The sequence below is a fragment of the Sapajus apella genome, unplaced genomic scaffold, assembly GCF_009761245.1.
Source record: "Sapajus apella isolate SASKATOON/1434 unplaced genomic scaffold, GSC_monkey_1.0 scaffold106, whole genome shotgun sequence".
Lineage (NCBI taxonomy): Eukaryota > Metazoa > Chordata > Mammalia > Primates > Cebidae > Sapajus > Sapajus apella.
In genome coordinates this window covers 6,102,184-6,128,241 of record NW_022437046.1, presented here as the reverse complement: position 1 = coordinate 6,128,241, position 26,058 = coordinate 6,102,184, and the positions used below count along the sequence as shown (strand labels likewise).

The 26,058-nt window shown below is 38.3% G+C and overlaps 1 protein-coding gene across 6 annotated transcripts in view; it reads left to right on the top strand.

Moving 5' to 3' along the window:
* The window catches only part of PAK1 (p21 (RAC1) activated kinase 1), a 156,250-nt gene that overhangs the window by 121,960 nt on the left and 8,232 nt on the right, over positions 1-26,058 (top strand). For all 6 annotated transcript variants that reach the window (XM_032259157.1, XM_032259159.1, XM_032259161.1 and 3 more), the window contains 8 exons: positions 2,159-2,281; positions 5,234-5,408; positions 7,502-7,565; positions 10,509-10,557; positions 15,753-15,865; positions 19,468-19,585; positions 22,833-22,932; positions 23,972-24,168. In XM_032259157.1, coding sequence (XP_032115048.1) covers positions 2,159-2,281; positions 5,234-5,408; positions 7,502-7,565; positions 10,509-10,557; positions 15,753-15,865; positions 19,468-19,585; positions 22,833-22,932; positions 23,972-24,168 — 939 coding nt within the window. The remainder of the gene's footprint in view (positions 1-2,158; positions 2,282-5,233; positions 5,409-7,501; positions 7,566-10,508; positions 10,558-15,752; positions 15,866-19,467; positions 19,586-22,832; positions 22,933-23,971; positions 24,169-26,058) is intronic.

The window sequence follows — 26,058 nt, the reverse complement described above, 5'->3', positions numbered from 1 at the left end:
CTCTTTTCTATTCTAGAATGAATGTAAGTCATAGAGCCAGGGATGTTATCTGTTTTATTCTTTATTATAGCCCCAGAGTCTAGAACAGAGCCTGGCACACAGTGAAGGGATGGATGGATGGATAGATGGATGGATAGATGGGTAGATGGATGATGAATTGGAATGTCTGGCTTTTGTTTAAAACTGAGATTTGTGGTATTAGACATAATGATAATTTAATTGATTCCTTACATCTCTCTAGCTCTTTACCATTTTCAGTGATTTTATGTTCACTTTGCCTCATTTCATCCATTCATTGGCCCTCTGAGCTAGGCAGAAAACTGTAGTCATTATCCCTATTTTATAAATTAAAAATGTGAGACTTAACTTAGACCCTTGCCCAAGGACACAGGGCTAAGAAGTAAAAATCTGGGTAATAATCTAGCTCTTTCTCTCTCTGGTAGATATTATTATCACTGCCCAAAGCTATCACCTATGGAAAACAGGATCTTTTACTGAGGAAGGTGATGAAATCCCCTTCTCTACAGTTTTATAAAGCAAACAAACCTAGTGTTTATAGTATATATGAGGGGAGCCCCAGGGCTACCTGATGGTGAAGAGCCATGCTGAGTCAACTTTATTCCCACATTAGGTTTTTAGTTAAATTCTGTTGATTGGAATAGGGGGGAGAAAATAAATTAGAGCAGAAAAATATCAAAATACATATTTTGACAGGGAAAGAACCTCTATTGACTTTTGAACTGTAAGAAACTTAAGGTCATCACTCAGATTACACCACTCCTCTTCCTTCACATGCCTCAGGTGATTAAACTTCAGATTAAGAGGACAGATTTATTGCCTGTGGTCAATAAATCTGTGGTCACCACAACTGCTTACATATGCCTGGCACTGTCAGTTTTTAAGTTATGCCTTGTGCTGAAGGCCCTGTTAAAATCTATGAGATTGCCAGTTTTTCTTACTTTAGTATGTCAAATGTGGTAAAAGACAGTTTCCCACACTCAGTCGCTCTAGTATATTATTCCTTAGTTCTTCCATTTATCCCATTATTCTGACTCTTGGTCTTCCTCTTAGGAGGCTCCAGGTGTCAGGCAGGAGGGGCCCTCATCCTCTATGTCCTATACCAGATGATCACTACTATAGGAGATGGATCATCTTTTTCATTTTTGTACCTTTATGTCAATAGTATCTATCATAGTATCTTACTGAGCGCAAAGTAGGTGCTCTGAAAATACCTAAAACTATTGAATTATATCAGTATATATTAAAAGATCCCTATTGCTTCTCTAGTTTTCTGCTGATCAAATGATAGAACCATTTGATCTCTATCAAAAATCTCATGTTTTGGAGGCATTTTGTCTCTTGATTCCATGTAACAAACAGTAATGGTATGCTATTTTTGACTGGACCTATCCTAAAACCTGCCATTCTTGGCCCAGCTCTGTTACAGTTTGCATGGGGAAATCAGGTTGTCACAGATTGTGAGCAGATCGAATTAGTGGTAAATTCCATTCCAGGGTACGGGAGAAGCTTAAGGAAATAGATAGTATCCAGTCTGGAGAGAAACTCATTGTCCTCTTCAGACAACCTGATCTTGATGCTGATGTTCTGTATCTTCAGGTTGAGGCAAGGACCCCTGGTGATGTAATGGGTTCAGGAGATTTTTGCAAAGAAAGGAAAAGGCAGGGCAAAAGCCTGTTAAGACTGCCATCTACCATATCAGGAAAGAATAAGAAATTATAATGATAAATTTTGAAAAATTAGAAACTTTTGATCCCTTCCCTATATTTTATGCCTTATTTCCTATTCAGTATGAAGAGTGAAATTCATAGAATAAGTAGGTATTATGAGGTTGTCTTCAGGATTGGAGAAGAGGCAGGTAGAGAAGCTATAAACTAGCTATAAGCTAGCTTCTCATTCACAATTAGGTTTTGGGTGGGGGAAGGGAGCCCCAAGGGACTGAGTGGATAGTGATGGCTAAAAGTAGAGAGAGACTCAGATTGAGTTCCTGAGACAAGCTACACTAAGGTGAGAGCTTGGAGGCTAACGTGAATTTCAGAAAGAGTATCAGGATGGGGTTTCTCATGGGGGTTTGGTGATCGTGATAGTTAAGTTCCAGGGCAGCTGGACCAGATGCATCTGGCTTTTCTTCTTTGCACAGAATGTGAAGGCTGTGTCTGAGACTCCCGCAGTGCCACCAGTTTCAGAAGATGAGGATGATGATGATGATGATGATGCTACCCCACCACCAGTGATTGCTCCACGCCCAGAACACACAAAATCTGTGAGTCTTTGGGAACCTGACCAGTTTTGTGATTTATTAGAGTGAGTGGGGAAAGGGAGGAGTTGGTGCTGAGACCTAGAAGTTTAATATTCTGGTAGGGGTCCTTAGATTTTGGAGCTGGTGAAATCACTGAACTACCTTACTGAAGGTACTTTCTGTATGACTGAAGACAAGAAGTGGTGTATTTATTTATCATTGGTTTGCAAATAGTCCCAAAGTGTCCTAGGTAATTGATGTTTATACCAATCCAGTCTTGGTTTGCTTAGCCTGTTCTCCACAGATAGGAGAGGAAGATATATAGGATTGATGCTACTTAGTGCAGGACTAACATAAATTATTCCAGTCTCCAGGGAAGCAACAAATTGTCTTGCTACAGATCTTTTCTTCTCTGTTAAATGGGCAGCGTTCAGCCTCTTAGAGCATTATTGATAATACTGAAAGACCCAAGAGAATTTATAAATACATTAGCGCTATTAATATGCTGGGCATCAGGAGTACATTTTGGTGCTGGATGTTGGCAGTGATTTCTGTTTAACTTCCTTTGAGGTTCCTGCATCTCAGAATAGCCATAGTGCCTCTACCCTTGCTTTGAAAAATCTAGTCCCTGTGCCCTTTACTTGATTTGGCATCACTGAGCATTGACCTACCATCAGATGATACTAGTATTTCTTTGTTTATGCTTTTTATTACAACGAGAGCTCCATGATGAAGGAATCATCTAGGACTTAACTTCTGTGATCACGAAATGAAAAAAAAAAAAAAAGAAAAAGGCTGCCTCTGTAATACAGCATTCAGGGAGGTGTTCAAACAGAAAGTGATTGAATGTCTATTGGAGATGCTGTGTAGGAAATTCAGAGGAATTATATGACCTTTTAGGATGAGAACTTAGAATCTGTGGAATCACCTTCTCTGTAGTTCACAAAGTTACCTTAAGGAAAATTGAGCTTCAGAATTGGAGAGTTGCTAACACTGATATGGTTTCTTTTGGTTTGTAAGCATGTTCATTTAAAACATTTTTTTCTCAGTAAGCCATGAACACCTCAAAAAGTAGAGGAAATCCATATATGTGTATTTCTAGTGTTTAACATAGTTCTTGGCACCTGCAGAGGTGGGTAAATATCAGAGGGCAGTAAATATTGAATGAATGAATGAATGAATAGATTGATAAATTCAATCTTCATAGCATTTCTTTCTAAAAAGGTATTGTTAATTCCTAATTTATAGAAGAAGCAGCTGAGATTTGGAGAGGTGAATTGATCTGCCCAGTCTCTTAGTAAACTAAAGAGCCAGGATTTGAAAGCAGGTAATTAACCCCAACTCCAGGTTGTTTTCCACCATAGCACAGTGGTATTTTTGTGTGCAAACCTGTGCTAGAAGCCAGAGAAGGAGACTATTAGAGAAGGAAAAGGCAGGCTGTCTTCAAAGAGACATATCAGGACAGGCAAAAGAGGTCAAGGCATGAAAGTATAGGTTTAGGTACCTGGGATATAATTCATCTACAGGTACAAGAATAGAAAATTGAGAAATCATTATACTAGAGTAGTAATCAGGAAAGAAGCCATTGCCTCTGATCTTAGTGTCTTGGCTTATTGCTGTTCCCACTACATGGAAAGTTCTCTCCCATTTCCACCTATTAAAAGCCCATCCAGTCAAAAGGTAGCATGGTCAAGCAGTCCAAGGTGCAGGATTTAGTAGGTTTTAGTGTCTGTGGAACCGTGGGTTTGAGTCCTACTGCTGCCAATGGCTTTGCATCTTCGCAGATAAATGATCATCATAGATAAATGATCCTCTGTTCTTTGTAGAAGCCTATCCATCCTTCAGGATCCTGCTGAAGGATCCTGTTTATTCATTTATTCCATCAAATATTTACCTGAATCCTTGCTTTTTTGTAAGTGGTTAGTTGGAGAAACTCAGGGATGAATGACCCACATTCCCTGTCCTTATACAGCTTATAGACTATCCAAATGATAATTGTGATATTTTTATGATAAAATCTGATAAATACCTTGAAGCATCCCCTAGAGAAAGGAAGTATAACTTAACAATCATTTCTGAACCTCAGTAGTATATAGCTTGTTCATTTCTTTATGACATTTATCCCTTTCTTGTAGTTATGATTTTCTCACCTCCTTTATAAGAATGAGAGGATGGAGTAGCATTTTGTACAGGGTGAGACAAGTAGATTCTCAGTAAATGTTTGTTATGTAAATGATGAATAGAACATTTAATATTTTTGAAACATAAAATTTGAATGCTTAATGTCTGTTAGGGATGATTCTGATTACCTCACATATTAATCAGTTTACTCCTACAGCAACCCCATAAGATAGGTATCATTATTAACACCACTTTATAGATGAGGATACTGAAGAACAGAGAAGTTAAGTAATCTGCCCAAAGTCATGTAGAAGGTAAAAATAAAGAGTTGGGGTTTAAGTTCAGGCAGTCAGGTTCCAGAGTCTGTGTTCTAAATCACCACACTCTACTGCCTCTTGATGAATAACAAAAGTAGTTCCTTCCCTACAAGGGTTCAGGATGTAAGGAGGGAGTAATTCAATAGAAGCTGGTGTTGTGCTACTAATGCAAAGTGCTATGGGAATACAGGATATTTCTTTTAGCTTGGGAAAGCATAAAATGTTACAGATGAAGGGGATACTTATCTAATTATTGTCTTTAACTAATTTCTTTTGATAGTTGTCTAGCCTCTATTGAATATCTTTAATACTGAGACTCTCACTTCTATTGTGTACAGTGAGAGCAAGGAAGGCCGTTTTACCCAGAATGAATGGGCCTAGGCACAGAGGAGGAGTAATATAAATTTTGACATAGGAGAAAGGATGAATTTATTGGGATTTGTTCTGTGGATGTTCTAACCTCACATCTAGGAGAGGTTCCCCTATGCCCTATGCTAACAAAGGCTGGCCTTGCCAAAATTTTGCACTAATAATGCAGGTATACACACGGTCTGTGATTGAACCACTTCCTGTCACTCCAACTCGGGACGTGGCTACATCTCCCATTTCACCTACTGAAAATAACATCACTCCACCAGATGCTTTGACCCGGAATACTGAGAAGCAGAAGAAGAAGCCTAAAATGTCTGATGAGGAGATCTTGGAGAAATTACGTAAGGAATTTATAGCTTTCTGAACCTTTCTTTGCTGTATGACTGGTCAAGCACAGAGATGAGATTCTTGGTTGTAGGCTTTGTCCATGTGGCTGTCTGGCCATGCTTGGTACCTTAGCCACAGACTGCTTCTCCTCACCCTGCCCCTACACCTCCCTTCCATGTCTCACAGCCCTGGTTGGATACTATGTTAGAATGGGGATGTGGTAGGAGAGAGTGTGAATAGCTCACTTTGAGAGTAGGGTACCCTTTGCCCCTAGGCATGGATTATAGAGATAGCAAATAGTTTTTCTCTAATGAATAGTCCAGAATGCCATGTTGAGAAAGACTGAGGACCTAGTGGAAAAGGGCACTCTGATTGATTACTGATGTTTTGCCATTGACCTAGGAGAAGACAGATCTGCCATCTTGGTTATAGGATAAGAGGGAAGGGAAGTTAACATTTTATGAACCTGTAGTATGTATCAAATGACAAGCAAAATATTTTCTTGATTTTTAAAAATTTAATTCTCTTGTTAACCCTGTGAAGAAAAGCATTATGATCCTAATTTTTGTAATTAAGATACTTGAGGCTCAGGGAGGCTAAACATCCTGGCCAAAATCACACAGCTAAAAAGTGACAGGGCTGAGGTTAGAACACAAGTTTTTGTTCCTGTAAGTAGAGCATATACTGCCTCTTGCTGTCAAGTGGAAACTTCCATTTTACTTTCCTTAGCTGCCAGAAATGAGGGTATGTTAGGGTAGCTTATTTCTGTGTTTCAGTAAACTGCAGAAGAATTCATATTAGAAGGAAGAACTAGGTTGATCTGTGGGCTTGGAAGAATCATTTGACAAGGGCTTTAATTTATTCACTGTATCTACTTACTTCCAAAGAGGATTTGATGTGACTGATTTGGCGACATTTGCAAACTGGCACTGCTTTCCAAAGCCAAGGTTTCTGGTTCTCTAGTTCTTCCTGATTAATTCATGTGTGACTTTAAAAAAATTTTTCACTGTTTTAAAAATTGCCCTTTTCTGGATCCCTCATAAAATGACAAAGTAAGAAAAGCCACTTATCTAGTCATCTGTTTACTCCTGTATATAGTCTTGTTCTCTAAACTAGACTTTTTTTTTTTTTAAACAATAATACTTAGAATTATGGAAAACAGACTTGGCCTGGGAGTTAGGACACTTGAGTTGAAGCTTCTGCCCAGCCACTGACTTGTGTCTTGGACAATTTTCTACTGTTCTCTAAACCTTATTTTTCTCATTTTTAAAATAGGGACGTTAATACTTGTCTCATTTGTAAATCAAATGAGGTAATTTATATGAAAAGTACCAATTCCTAGTACTTGGGTATTAATGGAGAACACATTGGACTGGGAGACTAAAAACGAAACTCCTAATCTTAGCTCTGACACCAATTTGCTGTGTGACCTTGGGGAAGTATATTCTTCCCTTCTATGGGCCTCAATTTCCCCATCCCTAAAATACAAGTCGTAAAACCCAATGAAAAACCTCTGTGTCTTTGCACTTGAAGTATTCTTTGTTGTAAACCTCTTCTCTACTTTATCTCTCTGGCTAACTTCTACTTAGTTAAAGTAGAAATCAGTTTATATATCACCTTTCTGAAGCTTTTCCAGTCTCTTTCTCTTTTTTTTTTTTTTTTTTGGTGCCTCTTTCTGTACCCCTTTGTCATTTATCACAGCAATTATATTTTCATGGAACTTCATGCTTATCTGTCTTCTCCCATGAAATTGACCTTCTTGAGAGCAGGGACTGTCTTGACTGTATCACATCTCTTCATTCCTACCTCAGCATATGGCTTGCATATTAAATGAGTAAATATTTACTGAATGGATTAATTAAAAAATGAATGAATAAATTTTCAGGAGTTTAGAAATGGGATAGCTTACTATGAATCAAAGCAGTCAAGGAGATGAAACTTCTGGTTGGGACTTATGGGGGAAAAGCTGAGGGTCTGTTTAGCATGCTCTTTGGCTATTGGAGGTAGTTCTTTAATCCTTGCCAACTCCAGGGGTTGGGGAAATGTGGGACCTTTTTTCTATCTTGATTTGGGAAAAAATGATTTATGGTCTCTGTTTCTTTCAAAGGAAGCATAGTGAGTGTCGGCGATCCTAAGAAGAAATATACACGGTTTGAGAAGATTGGACAAGGGTTAGTAGGGGCATTTTCTTTCCCTGGAAAAATGACTTTGAAGTGTGTGCTGGCATATATGATTTTGCTTTTGTTTTCCCTCTGATAAACGTTGTTCTTCTTTCTCCACTTTACTGCTCACCCATCTGGAGTTGTTTTGTTAGGCTGACTTCAGATTTAACAGAATTATGCTTAATATGAGAGATGTGCCATTAGCTGACCATGTTGCTAAAAATACCCCTGCAGTGACAGTGAGAGAATGATTTTTTTTCTTAGCACAAAACCAGCTTCCCAAATTACAACTCTGCTTTTCCAGATGAACCCTGTTTGTTCTAGTGCTGAGATCTACCAGCACTAGTATAAAATGGAAGACCCAGAACTACAAACCCTTCTGCTAGTTTTTCTAAGTAGATGCCAGAATTTATTGTCTGGCATTCATCCTTCTCTGTTATCTTGTATGCTGCCTTCAGTGTAATGAATTCAGCAAATCTTAACTGAGTTCCTCTTGTGTGCTAGGCATTATGCACCCAAGAATTTCTGAAAATAAGATAAAGATTGCATAATATGGGGTTATGTTTATACAGTATTCTGCAGTTCACATCTGTTATTTGCATTCATTGTTTAATCCTCAAAACAACTCTGGGCTTGAGTGGATCTCATTTTTTTTCTGGTTCCACTGTTTTTCAGACTAGACAGGCTTTTGTGAGTCTGAACTGGTATAAGGTATTTAACACCTTGAGAAAAAATTATTTTGCTTACCTCACAGTAATGTGGGATGGTGTTTCCTTTAGGTAGTGAAATTGAGATATTAAGAATGTAGCAGAAATGTACATAGACAAGCTTAGACAAGTCAGGTTTCTTCTCTGGACTTTCTTCCTGTACAGTTAAGGAAGAGAGATTGGAAGAGAGATTGTAAATTGAGGGTCAAAACTTTTGTGACTCTTTTTTTTTGAGGTATTTATCTACAAGACCTATAAACAGACAACATCTGCACAAGTTCTTTCCTTGCTTACTTGACAGGTCTGTTAGTGCTAAGGGAAGAATGAAATATTTGTTAAGCACCTATGCTGATGTTTCCACATTCCATAATTTTTAAAATATAAGTGCCACACCAATATGATGAATTGGTAATATTGTAATTTTTGCTTGCTTTTATTTCTCTTTTAAGACCTTAAGATTCTTATTTTGGACTTGGAATTCATATGTCTAACTATATGTCTATTCAAGTTAGAAATTATCAGGTATTAGCCACTGGGCCTGAGTAGCTTTCTAGAACTTTACAATCATGGAGACAGTCCCCAGATGTCCAGTCTCCTGAGGCTTGGGCATGTTTGTCCTTTAAGAATAGTACAGCTAGCAGGACTAGGAAGGGATGGGGATAGAAAGACAGATACCAGCTTTATAACAGAAGTTGGCTAGAGGCAGGATAATCAGGCAGTGAAGAAATAACTGCCCGTGCAAGTCATCCAATCCTTATTTGATAGCTAATATGTTATAATCACAGTTTCCAGGCATGTAACTAGGGTCTCAACTAGAGTGATGGTTAGGGAGCTGGTGACCATAGTTTCTAGCTGCAAGGCATGCTTATAAGTGACTTTTCCCCCTTCTCCAGAAATTATAATTTCAGGGCTTGCCTAGGAAGCATTCTTGCAATAGAGCAGAATTTTAATTTTCTTCAAATTGCATTATATGTACCTAACATATGGCATGTATAGGTACAAATATATGTTACAAATTACTTACAAATATACAGGGTTTATGGTTATAAGCATAAAGTGGGGGTTTTAGTTATTTTGAATGGATGTGATTACTTTCCTAGCATTATTTCTAGCATTTCTTCCCCCCTTCTCTGTCTGTATATATGAATGTGTATATACTTAAATATATATGTGTACACACATGTGTCTTGTGCGGTTGGTTTTACCTTGGGGGTGGGGTAGAGGTACTATCATATTTTCTGGGAGCATATATGTTTGAAAGAGTATATTTAATATTTTATGTTTGAAAAATGAAAACTAAAAACCACTTTTATAATACAAACTACAGAAAACAAAATTCACATATCGTATTGATCGAATAAATGGTTGAAAAACATTATTTTATTTTAAAGGGTCATAGTATCCTATAATATCAGAGTGGGAAGGGTACTTTGAGATTATTTTAGATTATTCAATATGGTTCTTCAAGTTTTTATGTTTTTTTACTATTTGTAGTTTTTTAATGTAAATTTTTACTAAAGATAGCATACGTAAGTATACAACTCAATGAATTTTCAAAGAGTGAACACACCCATGTAATCAGTACCCAGATTGAGAAAAGGAACATTACTGACACCCCAGAAGTCCATATTTCTTTTTGATAAATATTTAAGACCCACCACCCCATCCCCAAACGCATTCTGAAATTCTCCGCAAGGCCCCTTTCTCTTCACCTCTTACCCTGCAGTTGAAAATCATAGATCTAATCTTATCCCTTTTATAGATGAAGTGTTTGAAGCCACAAGAAATTAGAGCCACTTGCCAAGGGTGATGGAGGAAAGGAGGGAAGCAAGCAGGAACAGGAAATTAGTATATATTGAACATCCATTATATGTTATGCAATTGGCTAAGTACTTTACATGAACTAATCAATTGAAATTCTCTTATATGCTCTTATGTCCACTTCACAAATGAAGAAAGTGAAGCTCAGAGAAGTTAAATAACTTTCTCAAGATCCTGCCTAGTAGATGATACTAGGTAGAAGTACCAGGTTGGAATTCAGGTCTCTTGGCCACTAGAGCCTACATTCTCTTTACTACCACTTATGGCTTCTTAAATATAAAAATGGGAGGGCTGCAGGGAGAGAATTATTTTTACTGCTATTATTTTTGACACGCTGCCATATTGTATGTAGAGCTACATTTGACAAATATCACTTCATTGAAACTGTGCTTTTTTCTCTGTTTCTCTCCCACCTACTATTCAGTGCTTCAGGCACCGTGTACACTGCAATGGATGTGGCCACAGGACAGGAGGTAAGTATCCACTGCCCACTGTTACTCCTTCAGTTCTACTATTTCTCTTTATTTGGGATTAATTTTTAGCCCTTCTTAGGTCAATAGGAACATTTCTAGGTTGGTTTTTTTTTTGAGACAGAGTCTTACTCTGTAATCCAGGCCGGAGTGCAATGGCGATCTCCCCTTACTGCAGCCTCTGCCTTCTGGGTTCAAGCCATTCTCCAGCCTCAGCTTCCCGAGTAGCTGGAATTACAGGAACCCACCACCACACCTGGCTAATTTTTGTATTTTTAGTAGAGATGGGGTTTCACCGTGTTGGCCAGGCTGCTCTCAAACTCCTGACCTCAGGTGAACTGCCCGCCTCAGCCTCCCAAAGTGCTGGGATTACAGACTTGAGCCACCGTGCCCAGGTGGAACATTTCTAGTTTCTTACTATAGTATACTAGAGCCAAATAGCAGGCTAACATGATGAAACTTAAGGTTTGGACTAAGGTGACATAATTAGATGGAAGGAAGTGGATGGATTTGAGAGATACTTAGCAGGTAGGTTTGACAGGATTAGATGATTGACTGGATGTGAACATTGCTTACAAATTAGTAATATTCAAGGAGAAAGAAAAAAGAAATTGGATACTGCCTGATTGTCAAGTGGATAGTTGCTTTGTACACGTTTGTGGCTTGTGAGAGAAATCTGATATAGAGGAGATTTAAACCATGTCTCTTGACTTCTAATCTGCTGGTCCTACCTTTACTTTCCACTGAATAGTGAAATCCTCATTTATTTGGAAGCAGCTTTTTGTCCCTCTCATTTCACTAAGCCAGGAGAACTCTGACCTTATTGCTAAAGCCTGCTGACCCAAGGTCTTATCTTCAGTAAAAGGAAGCTATGAAGGGAATATAGAGTACTTCAGTTTCCTTGCATTCTAATATTTGGTTGCAGAGGAGTGTCAGCCAGTGAACTGTGGATGGCAGCTGCCCAGAAGAAGTACTTACTTCAAAGAGTACTGGGACACAGCAGTTGAGAGAGGCACCCTCTCTTCCAAAGAAAATAGAGTTGGGCTTCTCTGAGGGAGGCTGCTTGAAACGTGTGTCTATATTTTTGGTGGTTGAAACCATGTGGCACCCTGGAGAAGTCACAGTTAATAGGGGTAACACATATCTCACTAGGCTCTCATGAGTTTTTAAAGTGTTAAAGCCAAATATTAAGGCTCTACTTAGGGTAAGGCAACTTTTAAAAATCATTATTATGGTTAAGGATTTATTCATTGTTCTTTGACATCAGAATCCAAAGACCTAGACGCTTACAAGCCTTTAGCTACTTATATAACCTTGAACAGTTATTTGACCTCTTTGAGCCTGAATTTTATATATTTATAAAATGTGCATGATAAAATGTTTACAAAAGTGTTGAAAGGATTCAGTAAAGCAATACATGTGAAAATGCATTATAAACTTTATGAACTACACACTCGTATTTGTTCATTTTTACTCATATACATATGTATGTATTCCACAAAGCATTTGCTTTATGCCACACCTTATGCTAAGAACTCTGTGAAAGTTCTCAGACATTAAAATCATATGTAAATGTAAGAGACCATAATTTCCTTTGTGTACATATAAAAGTCTTGTAATATTGACAGGAATCTGCCTTAAAGTAAAAATAATGGTGAGGAAGGAAGGATAGTATTATCATGGCATTTTAATGATGGTGAATATGATGCAGAGATAAAAAAGAGAAGGCTATACCAATCCTGAAAAGAACTCTATGAGGTAGGTAATATTATTTCTTTTTTACTGCTGAGGAATTTGAGGCTCAGGGTATATAAATAACTTTTTTGCAAAGTTGTACTGTCAGCGATTAGCAGGCACTGGATTAGAATCTTTGACTTTTAATCCTATGTGTTTTGGGTCGTAAGAGCACAACAGAGCTGAGGTTAGATACTAGAGTCTCTTGTCATGTTTCTGCCCTCCCAGGCCTTTTAGCCCTTGATGGGAGGCAGGTAGGTGATGATAGTGGTTCCTGGAAAGCCTGGAGGCTGACTGTGTGAGAAGCTGGCCAGAAGAAAGAGAAATATAAATTCATTGTGTGCCTGCCTTGTGGTTACAAAACTGTGAATGGAAGGGAGTCCATCGGGGTGGCTAATGCAGTGTGGTCAGGAAGCCTTCATTTCCTGCCCCAAGGACTATAAATCTTTAGTGGAGTTGGTGGGATGCTCTCAGTCTCTGCCAGTGAGTGCTTATTGGGGGTTATCCAGCTTAGAAGGGCAGAGCTATTGTCTCATATATAGGAAGAATGTTAGTGCTGGGAAGACTTCCAGTTACAGATCCAACAGTTATTTTTCAAGCGTGTTTTTAGAGAGAATGTGTATAACACACTGAAAGAGCCTTTGGAGTTACATGGACCTGTGGGCATTGGTTATGACCTTAGAATTTTCCTGCAAATCTTAGCCTCAGTTTTCTTACCTGAAAATACAGGTCATAATTTTTACTTTGCTGGGTTGTAAGGTTTTACTATGATAATATAAGTAGGGCATCTAGCACAGAGCCTGGCACACAGTAGTGGTGGGAGAGTGGTTGCTGTGCCAAGTACTTATTAAATACTTTATTACTATGATTACCATTTTCATCGTTGTCTAACTTTATTGGTTAAATTATTTACTTATTACTTATATGTAATGTATTGGCCATTGTCTCACTGGGTATTCAAAGCAATCCTGAGAAGAGGAGAATCAAGGTTGAGATTAAATTCAGTGCATTGATAAAGAGACTGAGGCTCAGAGAGCTTGTGATTGGTCAAGGTCAGTAAGTGACAGTCAGGTCCTGAGCTTAAGTCCTCAGAGTTCAAGTCCAGTTCTTTTTCTGTTATAGGAATGCTATCTCCTATCGGGTGAGGTCTGATTAGGTGAAGGACACTTAGCCTAGCCCATAGCTAGGCCTGGCCGGGCGTGGTGGCTCCCGCCTATAAACCCGACACTTTGGGAGACCAAGGCAGGCGGATCGCCAGGTCAGGAGTTTGAGAACAGCGTAACCAACATGGTGGAACCCTGTTTCTACTAAAAATACCAAAATTAGCCAGGCATAGTGGTGGATGCCTGTAATCCCAGCTACTCGGGAGGCTGAGGCAGAAGAATCACTTGAACGTGGGAGGCAGAGGTTGCAGTAAACCAAGATCGCACCTTTGCACTCCAGCCTGGACAGAGCAAGACTCCATCTCTAAAAAAAAAAAGAGAGCCTCCATGTTAGTAGTCTCTTTCTGCCTCTCCTTCCTTGCTGCTGCCAGCAGTGACCACTGTGAGGTTCATAAGCAGTGTCCCATCCTCCAAGATGGCATGAGTAACTCCAAAGACATTCTTCTGGCTCCTGTCCTTAATGTGTGTGATAAGGGCTAACTATACTTAATATCTTTAGATCAGCATGTTGCTTTTCAAACACTGGGAAAAACTAATGCTCAGCTGTTATAAGAGAGCTACAGCCAGACCAGAAGCCTGACCTAACAGGAAACCCCACTCCAAAGCAATTTTTCCTTACTTGAGGCAGGGAATGGAGGTGATTAGATTTTTTAACAGAATTACTTCTATTCTTAATGATTAACTTGGTCTCTGCAGAAGACTATCCATTCTTGACTTGAAGAAATAATAGAGTCAGGGATTTGTCACATAAAAGTTTGAGTCATTCCTTGTTTATACTTCTTGCTGTTTCTGAAAAGACAACTTAGTTCTATTAAATGTTCATGTTCTTGTCTACTAAGCAGGAAAAAGAAAAAATAGCTCTAGAAAATGAACACTTAGCAAATAATTTAAAGTACACTCCTATGGGATACAGGAGCTATTGCTAGTTTTTTGTTGTTTTTATTTAAAAACAAAGTACTTACCAACCTACTGACTTTTCTGTTGCCCTCTTCCTTTCTGCAGACATTTGTTGAGCACCAGCTCTATGTGTGTAAAACCCTGTGTTTGGCATTGGGGATTTTGGGCTTTCAATCACTACACACCCCTAACTAGTCATTATACATGGTAGCAAGTTGTAAGTTCCATAAGAGAATGATAAATATGATCTTATAGGACTTTAAAGAAGGGAAAAGGCATATTGGGTTTGGAGAATGAAGTTTCCTTTGGCCTGATACAAGGCATAAGTAGCTTTTGTGGAAATGATACAGGCTATTCCAGAGGGAGAGAAGATTCTGAACAAAGGAAAGGGGACTAGATACCAGGGAGAACATGGAGTGTTCTCCATGAACACTCTGTGAAGGAATAGAGCTGGAAGTAAGGTAGGGGCCAGATGATGTGAACTTTGAATATTGTACTGAGAAACATTTCTAGGCAACCAGGAGCCATGTACATTTTTGAGCAAGGTTATCGTATGTATACTGTGGGGGAAAAATTAATCTGGCTACATGTACAGGATAACTTGGTATCCCTTTTGAGGGTTCTAATCCTGATTTTGCTATTGAATGGCTGTGTATGTAAGTCACATCCTCTCTGAAACACAATTTCCTCATCTGTTGAAACATTAGTAATACTTAGCACACAAGGTGTCTTTGAATATTAAATGAAATAACAAATTTGAGAACACCTTATAATAGTACCTGACACATAGAAGGAATGGATACCAAGTGCCTTAGCAACTAAAGTATACCTTACGTTCATGTTGTATGGAAATTTGTTTTTATTTCTGTAGATAGAGCTCTCATTCTCTTTTTGTCTTCTTTCTTAACCTGGTCAACTCTGATTTATCTTTCTACATCAGGTTCGGAAAGTCACCTCCCCCTTTATGAAGCCTCTATACATGGCCAGATTGAAAGAGTTCTTGGCTTTTGCTGTATTTTGTGTTTCGGTAGCAGTTTGTATGAACCTCTGTTGTAGCATCTCTTTTCTATTGTGAATTTTTAAAAGTATTTTTCTACACCAAAGTTTGATTCTGAAACTTTGATGTATATCACAGTGACCTGGAGGACTTACTACATCACAGAATTTCTGATTTAGTAGGTTTGGGGTGGGACCTGAGGTTTTTATTTCCAACAAGCTCCTAGATGAAGATGATGCTGGCTTGAGACCTCACTTTGAAGACCACTGGTCTACATAGACAAATTGTGAATTACATGAGATCTAAGACTGTATCTTTGTTTCCTGAGTACTTAAGGTCTGGTACTCAGTAGGTGCTCAGTTAATGAGAATGACTTTGGTTGCACAATGAATATACTCTGATTTCAGGTGGCCATTAAGCAGATGAATCTTCAGCAGCAGCCCAAGAAAGAGCTGATAATTAATGAGATCCTGGTCATGAGGGAAAACAAGAACCCAAACATCGTGAATTACTTGGACAGGTATGTAGTGGCGGGTCTTATCAGAGGGATAGGGCCTTTGGGACTGATTGGTAGTAAAGCTGCTAGAGAAGAGGCCAGTGTCAGCACTCAGAACTGCCTCCATTTAAGAGTCTTCTGTGATGCTGAGCTCTCTGAATTTGTCCCTGTGTAATGCTGGACACCTTTATTGCTAGAAAATCCTTCTGTGTTAGGCTGTGAACTCTACCATTATAAAGCTTCTAACGGTTGATCCTAGTACTGTTTGTTTTGCCTAAGGGAAACCTACCAGCCCATCTGCCTGAGTCAAACATCTAGGTCCTTAACTTATTTTACATCCCAAATCATTCCTTATTCTGCTCATCCTTCTGAATAACTCCTAGTTTGTTTATATTCTCTTAAAATGCTGTGCTCAAAACTAGATGTTTTATTTGAGATCTGACCACTATGGGGAGAGTAGAACTCTTTCTAAACTCAGCATAGCTTAATGATTTCGTTCTTGTTTGATCTTTTAGGGTGTCTGCTTACAGTCAACTAACATTTCTGATTTTTTTTTTTTACATAAACTTGCATTAAACTGGAAATGTAGAACTCTTCCACTATCTTCAATAAGTCCCATTTTTATTATTTAAGCCCATGATTCCAGCTCATCAAAATTGTGTTTTTCAAAATAGTAAAAGTGGTTGTAGATAATATTTGTATTGGGCTTTAGTTTGTACCAACCACTTTCATGAAATCTCATTGTGAGTTGTAGGGATTTTTATCCATATTTTACAGATGAGGAAACTTAGGTTTATAGATGTTAATAACTTGTCCAAGAGTAGTAAGCCAGAAAACAGCAAAGCAGGGTTTTGAATTTGGATATTCCTAGCACCACTATTAATGCCCTTTCTATTATATGTGTTGTTTTCTCCAATACCTGAAAAAAAAAAAAAAGTTAAGCTTCTTGCCCAGGGTTCAGAGACATCATAGGTGGAGGTAAAATTGTACTAAATCTTGGACTCTGATTTCTTTACCTCTTATACTGCATGACCAGCTACCTCTTCCTGTTACTGGTAGATTTCATAAGGGTGCCTTCTTGTTCTGCATCTAAAACACTGGTAAGCTTCAGTTTCCTTAAAGAAGAAAGGAGTTGAACTTTGATATTCCCAATAATGGAAAGAATAAAACCTTCTTTGAGATGTTCTGTCTCCTTAACATGGGTCCTGACTGGGTCTGAACAATCCTCTGAAAGTTAGTACCTTATCCTCTCTTTCAGAACTTATTAGACAGAGATATAGCTCTTGGAAACTACCGAAGGTGACAGGGGAATTAGGTTTTGGCTCAGGATATGGAAAAATGAAAGCCGTCAGTAAGAGTATGGCCTGACTCACATAATGGTGAGTTCTCTGTCAGTGGAGGCATCTACATGAGAAGACCATGTTATTGAATGAATTTGTATTCTGGGAGTAGGATTAAAAGACTTAAACAGATTTGTTTATTAATCATACCTTTACTGGTATTCCCAGAGGCTTTTACTCTGGAAATCAGAAGTAAATAATGCTGTCTTTGCCCTCAAATAGCTCCTGGTCTGGTATAGAAAAAAATACACCTCTGTAAGATCATAGAAGAAGTTGCCCTTCACCTGAGCATTCAGTGAAGGTGTTGCAAATGAGGGTCTGTGGTTTTTGTGAGATGTCCCAGAGGGGAACTTCATCGTATATGGATGAACTCCATCCATATGTGATGCTCAGGGGCTTTAGCTTTGAGATGGAATTTTTGAAAATATGCTGACACAGTGCGCAGCCATGAAGTGTTTGGGACAAACTGAATCTGGTCTGTATTGTCTTAGCTTTGACAATGACATATCAGGCCCAGGAAAAGGGGATCTGCTTTGTCAGTGGCTAGAGATAGTCACTTAGACCCTCATATTTCTTCCCCCACTCAGTTCAGGTTGATAGTTGTTTTTTCTGTGTGTGGGTAAGAAGCTGTAAATGTCCATTCTTTGTCAGGGAGGAAATAGGCTCATGCCTGTGGAGGACTTTTTATCCAATCCTGCATTGTCTTTTGGTTCATGTCTTAGTCCCAGGGTGCTAAAATTTCAGAGGCTGGGTAGCTTAAAAATCACACAAAGTTATTTCTCACAGTTCTGGAAGTTGGGAAGTCTAAGATCAAGATGCCAGAAGATTCAGGGTCTGGTGAGGGCCTGTTTTCCGGTTCCTAGATTTTGTCCTCCTGTGTACCCTACATGGTAGACAGGTCAAGACAGTTTTCTGTGGTCCCTTTTATAATGGCAGTAATTCTATTTATGAGGGCAGAACCCTCATGTTGTAATCACCTTCCAAAGGTCCCACCTCCTAATAACATTAATGATTAGATTTTCAACATATAAATTTTGAGGGGTACAAACATTCAAACCATAGAGTTCAAGTCCACATAGTCTTCTCTCTCAAAAGAGATTGTTGAAGAAAGACTTAGTCTGTCATGTTTATTTGTCATGGACATTAAAAAATTATAAATCAGAACAGTTTTATGGAACAAGCACCCGATTAGTAGTAAAAAAAAAAAAAAAAAAAAATAGGATTCAAATCTTACCCTTTGCTTGAATGCATTTGTTAAAACCTTCCTACAGTCTCCACATCTGTCCAGCAGTATTCCCAATATCAGGATGAAGATAAGATGATACCACACAGTTCAAGCCAATACAAGAAATGTCCAGCTTCTATGTCCAAGACTGGCAGAAGACTTTAAGGTTCTAGATTTGCCTTGTTTTTATTCGTCCGATTCTATAGTAAGGAAACATTGACCAGATAGGCTAAGTGACCTTTTTATTTATCATGTAATAGGGCTGAGTGATCCAACTCCTAAGCGAAACTATCAGTTCTAACCCATGTCAGTCCATAATCTCTCCAGGGATACTTTACTAAATGGTAGTCTTGGCTTATCAGAAGGCTTTGGCTCTGTAAGCCCTTGCTAAATTCATTCCATTCCTGAATCACAGACATTCAAAATAGAGGTCAATTATCAGCATAATGACTATGTATACAACACTTTGCAGCTTTTGAGGGACACTTATAAACATTATTTCATTTAATATTTACAGCTACCTTTTATTCATTGATTTATTTAGTAAATATTGGCATCTGCTGGGCTGGACTCTGGGGATAGAGTTTTGAACAAGACTCAATATTTGGCCTCATAGATCTCAGATCTGGTAGGACTCTCTGGGAGGTTTAGTAGCTCTCTCTTCTTTGGGTAACATGGACTCTAAATCCCATCTTTGTCCAATGTCTCGATGCTTCTAGAGGTATGGGAATCATGTCAGTCTTTCTAATTTTAGGATGTCTTCCTTTGTGTTGTGATGAAATATAATTTTATTATATCATTTTAAGTTAGTGATCTTCGTTCTGCCCTTTGGGGCTTCACAGAACATGTATGCTTGGTTTTCTCCAGGAGCATCCTTGAGAGATTTGAAGTTAGTGATTTTGTCCCCTAGATTCTGCTTTTCCCTGAAGTAAAGAACCTTTTACTTTACTTTGTGCTAGGATGTAATTTTACTCTGTATATATACTTAACCTTTGAAATGCAGTGCTGTGGCTCAGTGTGCTCTGATTTTTCCTTCTCACCCTTTATCTGTATTCCTGCAGTTACCTTGTGGGAGATGAGCTGTGGGTTGTTATGGAATACTTGGCTGGAGGTTCCTTGACAGACGTGGTTACAGAAACCTGCATGGATGAAGGCCAGATTGCAGCTGTGTGCCGTGAGGTAAGGCCAAGGGCCAAGCTGTCTTGGGTAGAAAGCTGCCTCCGTATTCCTGTCTCCTGAAGTTCCCTATCCAGTGAGATCTCACTGGGCTCTGTGGAAGTGGTAGAAATTAGTGCTGACAAGCCTATCATTCCTGTATTGTACCTGTGTTTTATTATTTCTATAACCATGGTTTTTTCCTTTAAGTTAACTTTATTCTACCCATTGTAGAAAAAAGAAAGTATATATTTTTAAATGTTACTCGTAATTCCAATCTTAAAGATAACCACTCTAAGCACATTATAATATATTCCTTTATCTCTATTATATGGGCATATATTGTAATCATTTTTATTCTGCTTTCTTGCTTTATTTATGTGCTATGAAGAAAATAAAGCAGAGTAAGAAGGTAGTGATGGAGGAAGTACTATTTTAGACAGGATTGTCAGGGAAGGTTTTCTATAGACCTGAGTAAACATCTGAATGATATATAAAAAGCAAGGCAGCAAAAATCTAGGGTAAAATACTTGCAGGAAAATAAAAAAAGAAAACAAAGCTCAAATAGATACTCCCCTTTCTCCTCATTGCTATTAAATGTCTAGAATCAATAATACACATGTAAGCGGACAAAAAAGCCTTCCAGAAGGCCTTCATGAGAAGCAGTATCCTCGGGGAATAACGACATTTCATTTCCATTAGAGCAAAAAGATGAAGGGAATATTCAGACACATTGAGGATATTGGGTGTTTTGCTGATGACAGACTAGAACATTCTGCTGGCCCAATAATGCAAAAGTAATTGTAGTTTTTGCGATTACTTAAAGAAACAAAAAAGCCAAAAACCACAATTGCTTTTGCCCCAACCTAATAGAAAAGTTAGGAAATTGGGGAAAGCATAGAAGATGAGATGAGGCTCAGAATTTTGTGGGGATGAGTATAATAGTGTGATTGGGGTTTGATGGCATAAGGTCTGAAGGCATACTGCTGAAATTATGTAGTTGTATATTTAATCAGTGTTAAGAAGAATAAAATGTGAAACCAATACTACCCTAGAAAATATGGTCACTTTTGCACACAACTTTAGGATCTAGAATGTTCACAAGTAATTGGAATTAATTAATGGAATTAATACCAGGCTGAGATTCTTAGGGGTTCTGACTTTTTTTCCTTTGTTCCACTACTAATGCAGTATTTCTTAACCTTCTTTTCATTATCTCCTTCTTAAGGAGCCTTTTTCCTAATCATGCTCCCTGCCATTAAATTTTAATATCACAGATACATAGTTCAGCTGTACATACTATGGCCCTTTGGAGGGTCACAGACCATTGTAATACCTAAGATTTTTTTCACCCCCACCCCCTCACCCTCAGGAACCAAGTTTCACTGGTGGAAAATACATGTATATGTATACTTTGGGACATCATTTTGCCTCAAATTATTAATCTGTTAAATGGAAATTGCAGCATTCACACTGTATAAACCTTAGGGTGCTATATGGATCAAAAAGCACTTGGAAAAAAATTTTAATATTGTATAATATATGGTATTGCTATTCTTCAGTTCTAATAGAGATTATCTCCTCCTTTTTAAAACGTCTTTATTGAGATATAATTCACCCATTTAAATGGTTTTTAGTATATTCATAGAGTTCTACAACCACCATCATAATGAATTTTAGATCCTTTTTATCACCCCAAAGAGGAAATTAATATCTGTTAACAGCCACTCTCCCTGTCCCCTGCCCTGACTCTCCCAGCCCTATGCAACCACTAATCTATTTTCTATCTCTGTAGTTTCCCTGTACTGGACATTTTATATAAATGGAATCATGTAATATTTGCTCTTTTGTAATTGTCTTCTTTGACTTAGCTAGGGTTATGTTTCAAAGATTCATCTGTTTTGTAGCATGTATCAATACCTCATTCCTTTTTATTGCCAAGTAATAGAATGGACATTTGGGTTGTTTCCATTTTCAGCTGTTATAAAAAATTATGCTGTGAACACTCACATACCAGTTTTTGTCTGGAGGCACGTTCTCATTCTTTCGGGTATATTCTTACAGGTGGATTGCTGGTCATATGGCAACTCCATACTCAACTATTGAGGAACTGCCAAACTGTTTCTGTAGTAGCTGTTTTACATTCCTGCCAGCAATGTATGAGAGTTCCAATTTCTCAAGATCATCCTTTTTGGTCATAATTTCTGATGTCCTGAGACCTGGGTCTCCAACCTTCTAGGAAGAGCACCTCTTACATTTTTAGGGAAAACTCAATTCTGGATATTGGTTTATTCTTAATTTAGCTATTGGTATATTTTTAGAAAGTAAAGTATTAGGTTAGGACCATTTAAATAGTATTTTCCTGTTCGCTTATATCTTTAGTGATTTTTAATTGGTAGCAGTTTCTTAAAAATTAGCTTTGGGTCAGTGAACTCAAATTATTGATTTAGTAGAAAAGCCGTGATGATCTCATCTGATTCCCACATGTTATAGATGGGAGAACAGAAGAGTGAGTTGTCCAGAATTATATAGCCAGTGAGGTGGTAGCAGAACCAGGCATTTTAATTGTACCATTTTGTCTCTTTGTTACTCATTCTGCCTTCTAGGTGTAGATGTTTTCCAAGGCTCTTCTCTTTCTCCTATACCCTTTGCCAGATTCAACCTTTCCTATAACTTATATAAAAATCACCTCTTCCCAAATGACTTGTAAATATTTACCTCTGCATGGAACCTAAGATTCATAAATTCAGTTGCCTACTTTGTCTTCAGATGTCAAATTCAGCATATCCAAAATAGTACAACATATCTCCTCACCAAAATAAGATTATGCTGCAAACTTACTGCTTCTAGTATCACTTCCATATGTCTGCTTCCTCAAATATGACCCTTATTTGTTGTTTTTCTCCAGTCAGTCATTATCAGATCCTTTCCATTTTTTTCAGTAATTTCTCTTGGACCTTAGGTTCTTTATCAAGGATTTAATTTAAAAAAACGAAAACAAAAACAAAATACATTGGAGGAACTCTTTTATTTAAGAAAACTATTTTAAGGTGAAAGGCAGCATGAAGTGTTAAAAGAATGTTTAGCTAGGAGATGGAAGACTTGGTTCTAGGTCTGGCTCTGTGACTGATTTGGGGCAAGTCCTTTTACTCATTGGGGCCTTACTTCCTTTATTTTAAAGTGAAGAGGTTGAATTAGTTCATTTTCTATTAAGTTTTCTGTATTATATGTATGTCCTTTCTTTCTCCCCCTCCCCACACCACTTCAATAGTGTCTGCAGGCTCTGGAGTTTTTGCATTCAAACCAGGTCATTCACAGAGACATCAAGAGCGACAATATTCTGTTGGGAATGGATGGCTCTGTCAAGCTAAGTAAGTAGGAGCCTTAGGAACGATAATGCTTCTCTCCCTGTGGGGCCCTGTCTCATGTGAAATGGTAATCATATAATAGTAACTACAACACTCACCAAAGGGTCTTTATTATTTCATGGGATATGAGGGCTGTTTTATATTCTTCTGTATAAATCATAGGATATCACTTCATTATTTTTTTGTTCATTTATACATTAAACAAAACCACAAAAAACTTTGCTAAATGCTTACTCTGTGCTAGGTCCTATGATGGGCACTGAGGGTACATTTTCCCCACCTTTAAGTTCTCAATCTAGTGTGGAAAACAGGTAATAGATAATTAGAAAAAAGAGTTTTGTGTAATTTCTTTCATTCAATTATTCAGCAAACTTTTATTGAATGTCTAGTACATGCTGGCCCTTCTAGGGATATGAGGACAAGTAAGAAGACATAATCTGTACTATCAAAATCTTCCTAATTTAAATAAATTTATAATTGCAATATAATATAAAAACCACTGCAAGTAGAACATTTTGTTCAAAGGTGTAAAGACCATTAGTCCAGACAAACAGGCTGTGTCATGGGTGGTTGGGCAGTTTATGGAAGGACAACTAGCAGTCCTGCCTGGGTCTGGGGCATAAAAGCAGGGCCATGCCTAGTCATAGGTGATTGGGGTTTAAATCAAGGACTCATGCCCAAAGAATAAGGCAAGGACCTAGTTGCCAGATTTGGGAATATGAGAATGGTTTTCAAGAACAAAGCAGAATTTGGACAAGCAATCCAAGACCAAAATAGGCAGCTTGAACTTTAAGTCCTTTGGTTTGAGGAGGGGTAGGAGGCCAGAGATGGTGTTTCTTATATTCCTCCTATTTCTCTTCAGGATTCAATAGGAAATAAGCTAGGAGCTAGACTTGAAGACTTTGGAGACTTTTGGACAAAAGATAGGAGAGCTGGGAGCCAGGCACAGCTTGTCATCTAAGTCTATACACACACAGTCAACACTTACTGAAGTGAGTGTATATCCTAACTGTATATTATTTCTCTTATTTTTCTTTTCTAGCTGATTTTGGATTCTGTGCACAGATAACCCCAGAGCAGAGCAAACGGAGCACCATGGTAGGAACCCCATACTGGATGGCACCAGAGGTTGTGACACGAAAGGCCTATGGGCCCAAGGTTGACATCTGGTCCCTGGGCATCATGGCCATTGAAATGATTGAAGGGGAGCCTCCATACCTCAATGAAAACCCCCTGAGAGTGAGTATTACCAGTCCTATTTCAAGTTATTTGGGCTATTGTCTCTAGTCCCAGGAAATAGGAATCCAGGCTGTTCTCTGTGGCTTTCAACCTGGAGATCCCTTTTCTGGATACAACTAGTCACGGTTAAGCTTAAAGTATAAATGCTCAGGCCAGGCATGGTGGCTTTTGCCTGCAATGCCAGCACTTTGGGAGGCCAAGGTGGGTGGATCACAAAGTCAGGAGTTTGAGACCAGCCTGGCCAATATATTGAAACTCCATCTCTACTAAAAAGACAAAAAAATTAGCTGGGCATGATGGTGGGTGCCTGTAATCTCAGCTGTTTGGGAGGGTGAGGCAGGAGAATTGCTTGAACCCAGGAGGTGGAGGTTGCATGCAGTGAGCCGAGATTGCACCACTGCACTCCAGCCTGGGTGACAGTGCGAGACTTCATCTCAAAAAAAAGTGTAAGTGTTCAAAGAAAAGGAATATTAGAAGTTACTCATTCATTTATTCAACAATTATTTGAGTCCCTATCAAGTGTAAGAAACTATTCTGATTATAATAAATTAATATATAGTAACAGATGGTAAGTGCTGTGAGAAAAAGCAAAGTAAGGGAGTTAAGAGAGTAATGGAGGAAGAGGTGTGCTATTTTAGAGTAGAGAGGGAAGTTTTCTCTCATAAGTTATTTTATTTTGCAGAGTTGGGAAGTCATTTGAAGGTTTTGAGCTGAGGAGTAATATGATCTGATTTATGTTTTAAACAGATCATTTTGGCTGCTTTTATGGAAAATAGACTGCAAGAGACTATTGTAATAGTTCATATAAGAGTGATGGTGTCTTGGACTGTACTGGTAGGAGTGGAAGTGAGAAGTGGTCAGACTCAGGAAATGTCTTCAAGGAGTAGCTGACAAGATGAACTGAATATTAGGGAAAGAGGAATCAGCAACAACTGCAAGGTTTTTTGTCTGAACTGCTGAAGAAATTCAGTTGCCATCTGTTGAAATGGTGAAGAGCATACTTAAGTGGGGTAATAAAGAGTTGGTTTTGAATGTGTTGATTTGAAATGTTAATTAGACATTTAAGTGGAGCTGGGAGTAGAGTTTGGCTTATGAGTCTGGAGTTCAAAGGTGAGGGGTCAGGACTGTAAACATAAATTTATGAGTAGATAATATATAGTTGGCATTTAAAATCCAAGGTAGATGAGATTACTCACCTAGAGAGTGAGTACAGTTAAAGAGATTTGAGTACTGAGCTCTAGGTTACTCTACTGTTTGCAAGTTAGAGGGAATAGGAAGGTAGACCAAGGAGTGGCCTTTCTAGTGTAAGAGAACAGAGAAGTGTCCTGGAGGTGAAATGTCCTGGAGATGAAAAGAACAGTGCTTCCCAAAGAAGGAGGAGGGTAGATTATGTGTCAAGTGTGATTGATAGGTTGAATAAGATGAGACAGAGAAATGAACATTGTTTTGCCAATGTAGAGGTTCTTAATGACCTTGACAATCAGTTATCAGTAGAATACTGGGGATGAAAGTCTAATTAAATTAATGAAAGTGAAAGAAGAGGACATTGAGAAGGCATGTATAAACAGGCGTCTTTTCTTTTAAAGGAATTTTGCTGGGAAGGGTAACAAAAATGGGGCACTGTCTTAAAATGGAGTCAAGGGAGGGTTTTCTAAAAGATGATGTCTATGTTCTAATGGGAATGATTTGGTGAAGAGGAGGAAAATGGTCGTGTACAAGAAGGAAGTGACAAGTATAGAAGCGGTGTCCTTAAGTCAGAGAGAGGGGTTTGATCAAGTACTGAAGTAGAGGACATTAGATGAGCATGGACAATTTATCCATTGTAACAGAGCATATCAACACAGATGTAAATAGGTTGGTAGTCTTGGTGTAGGCAAATGTGAAATTTAT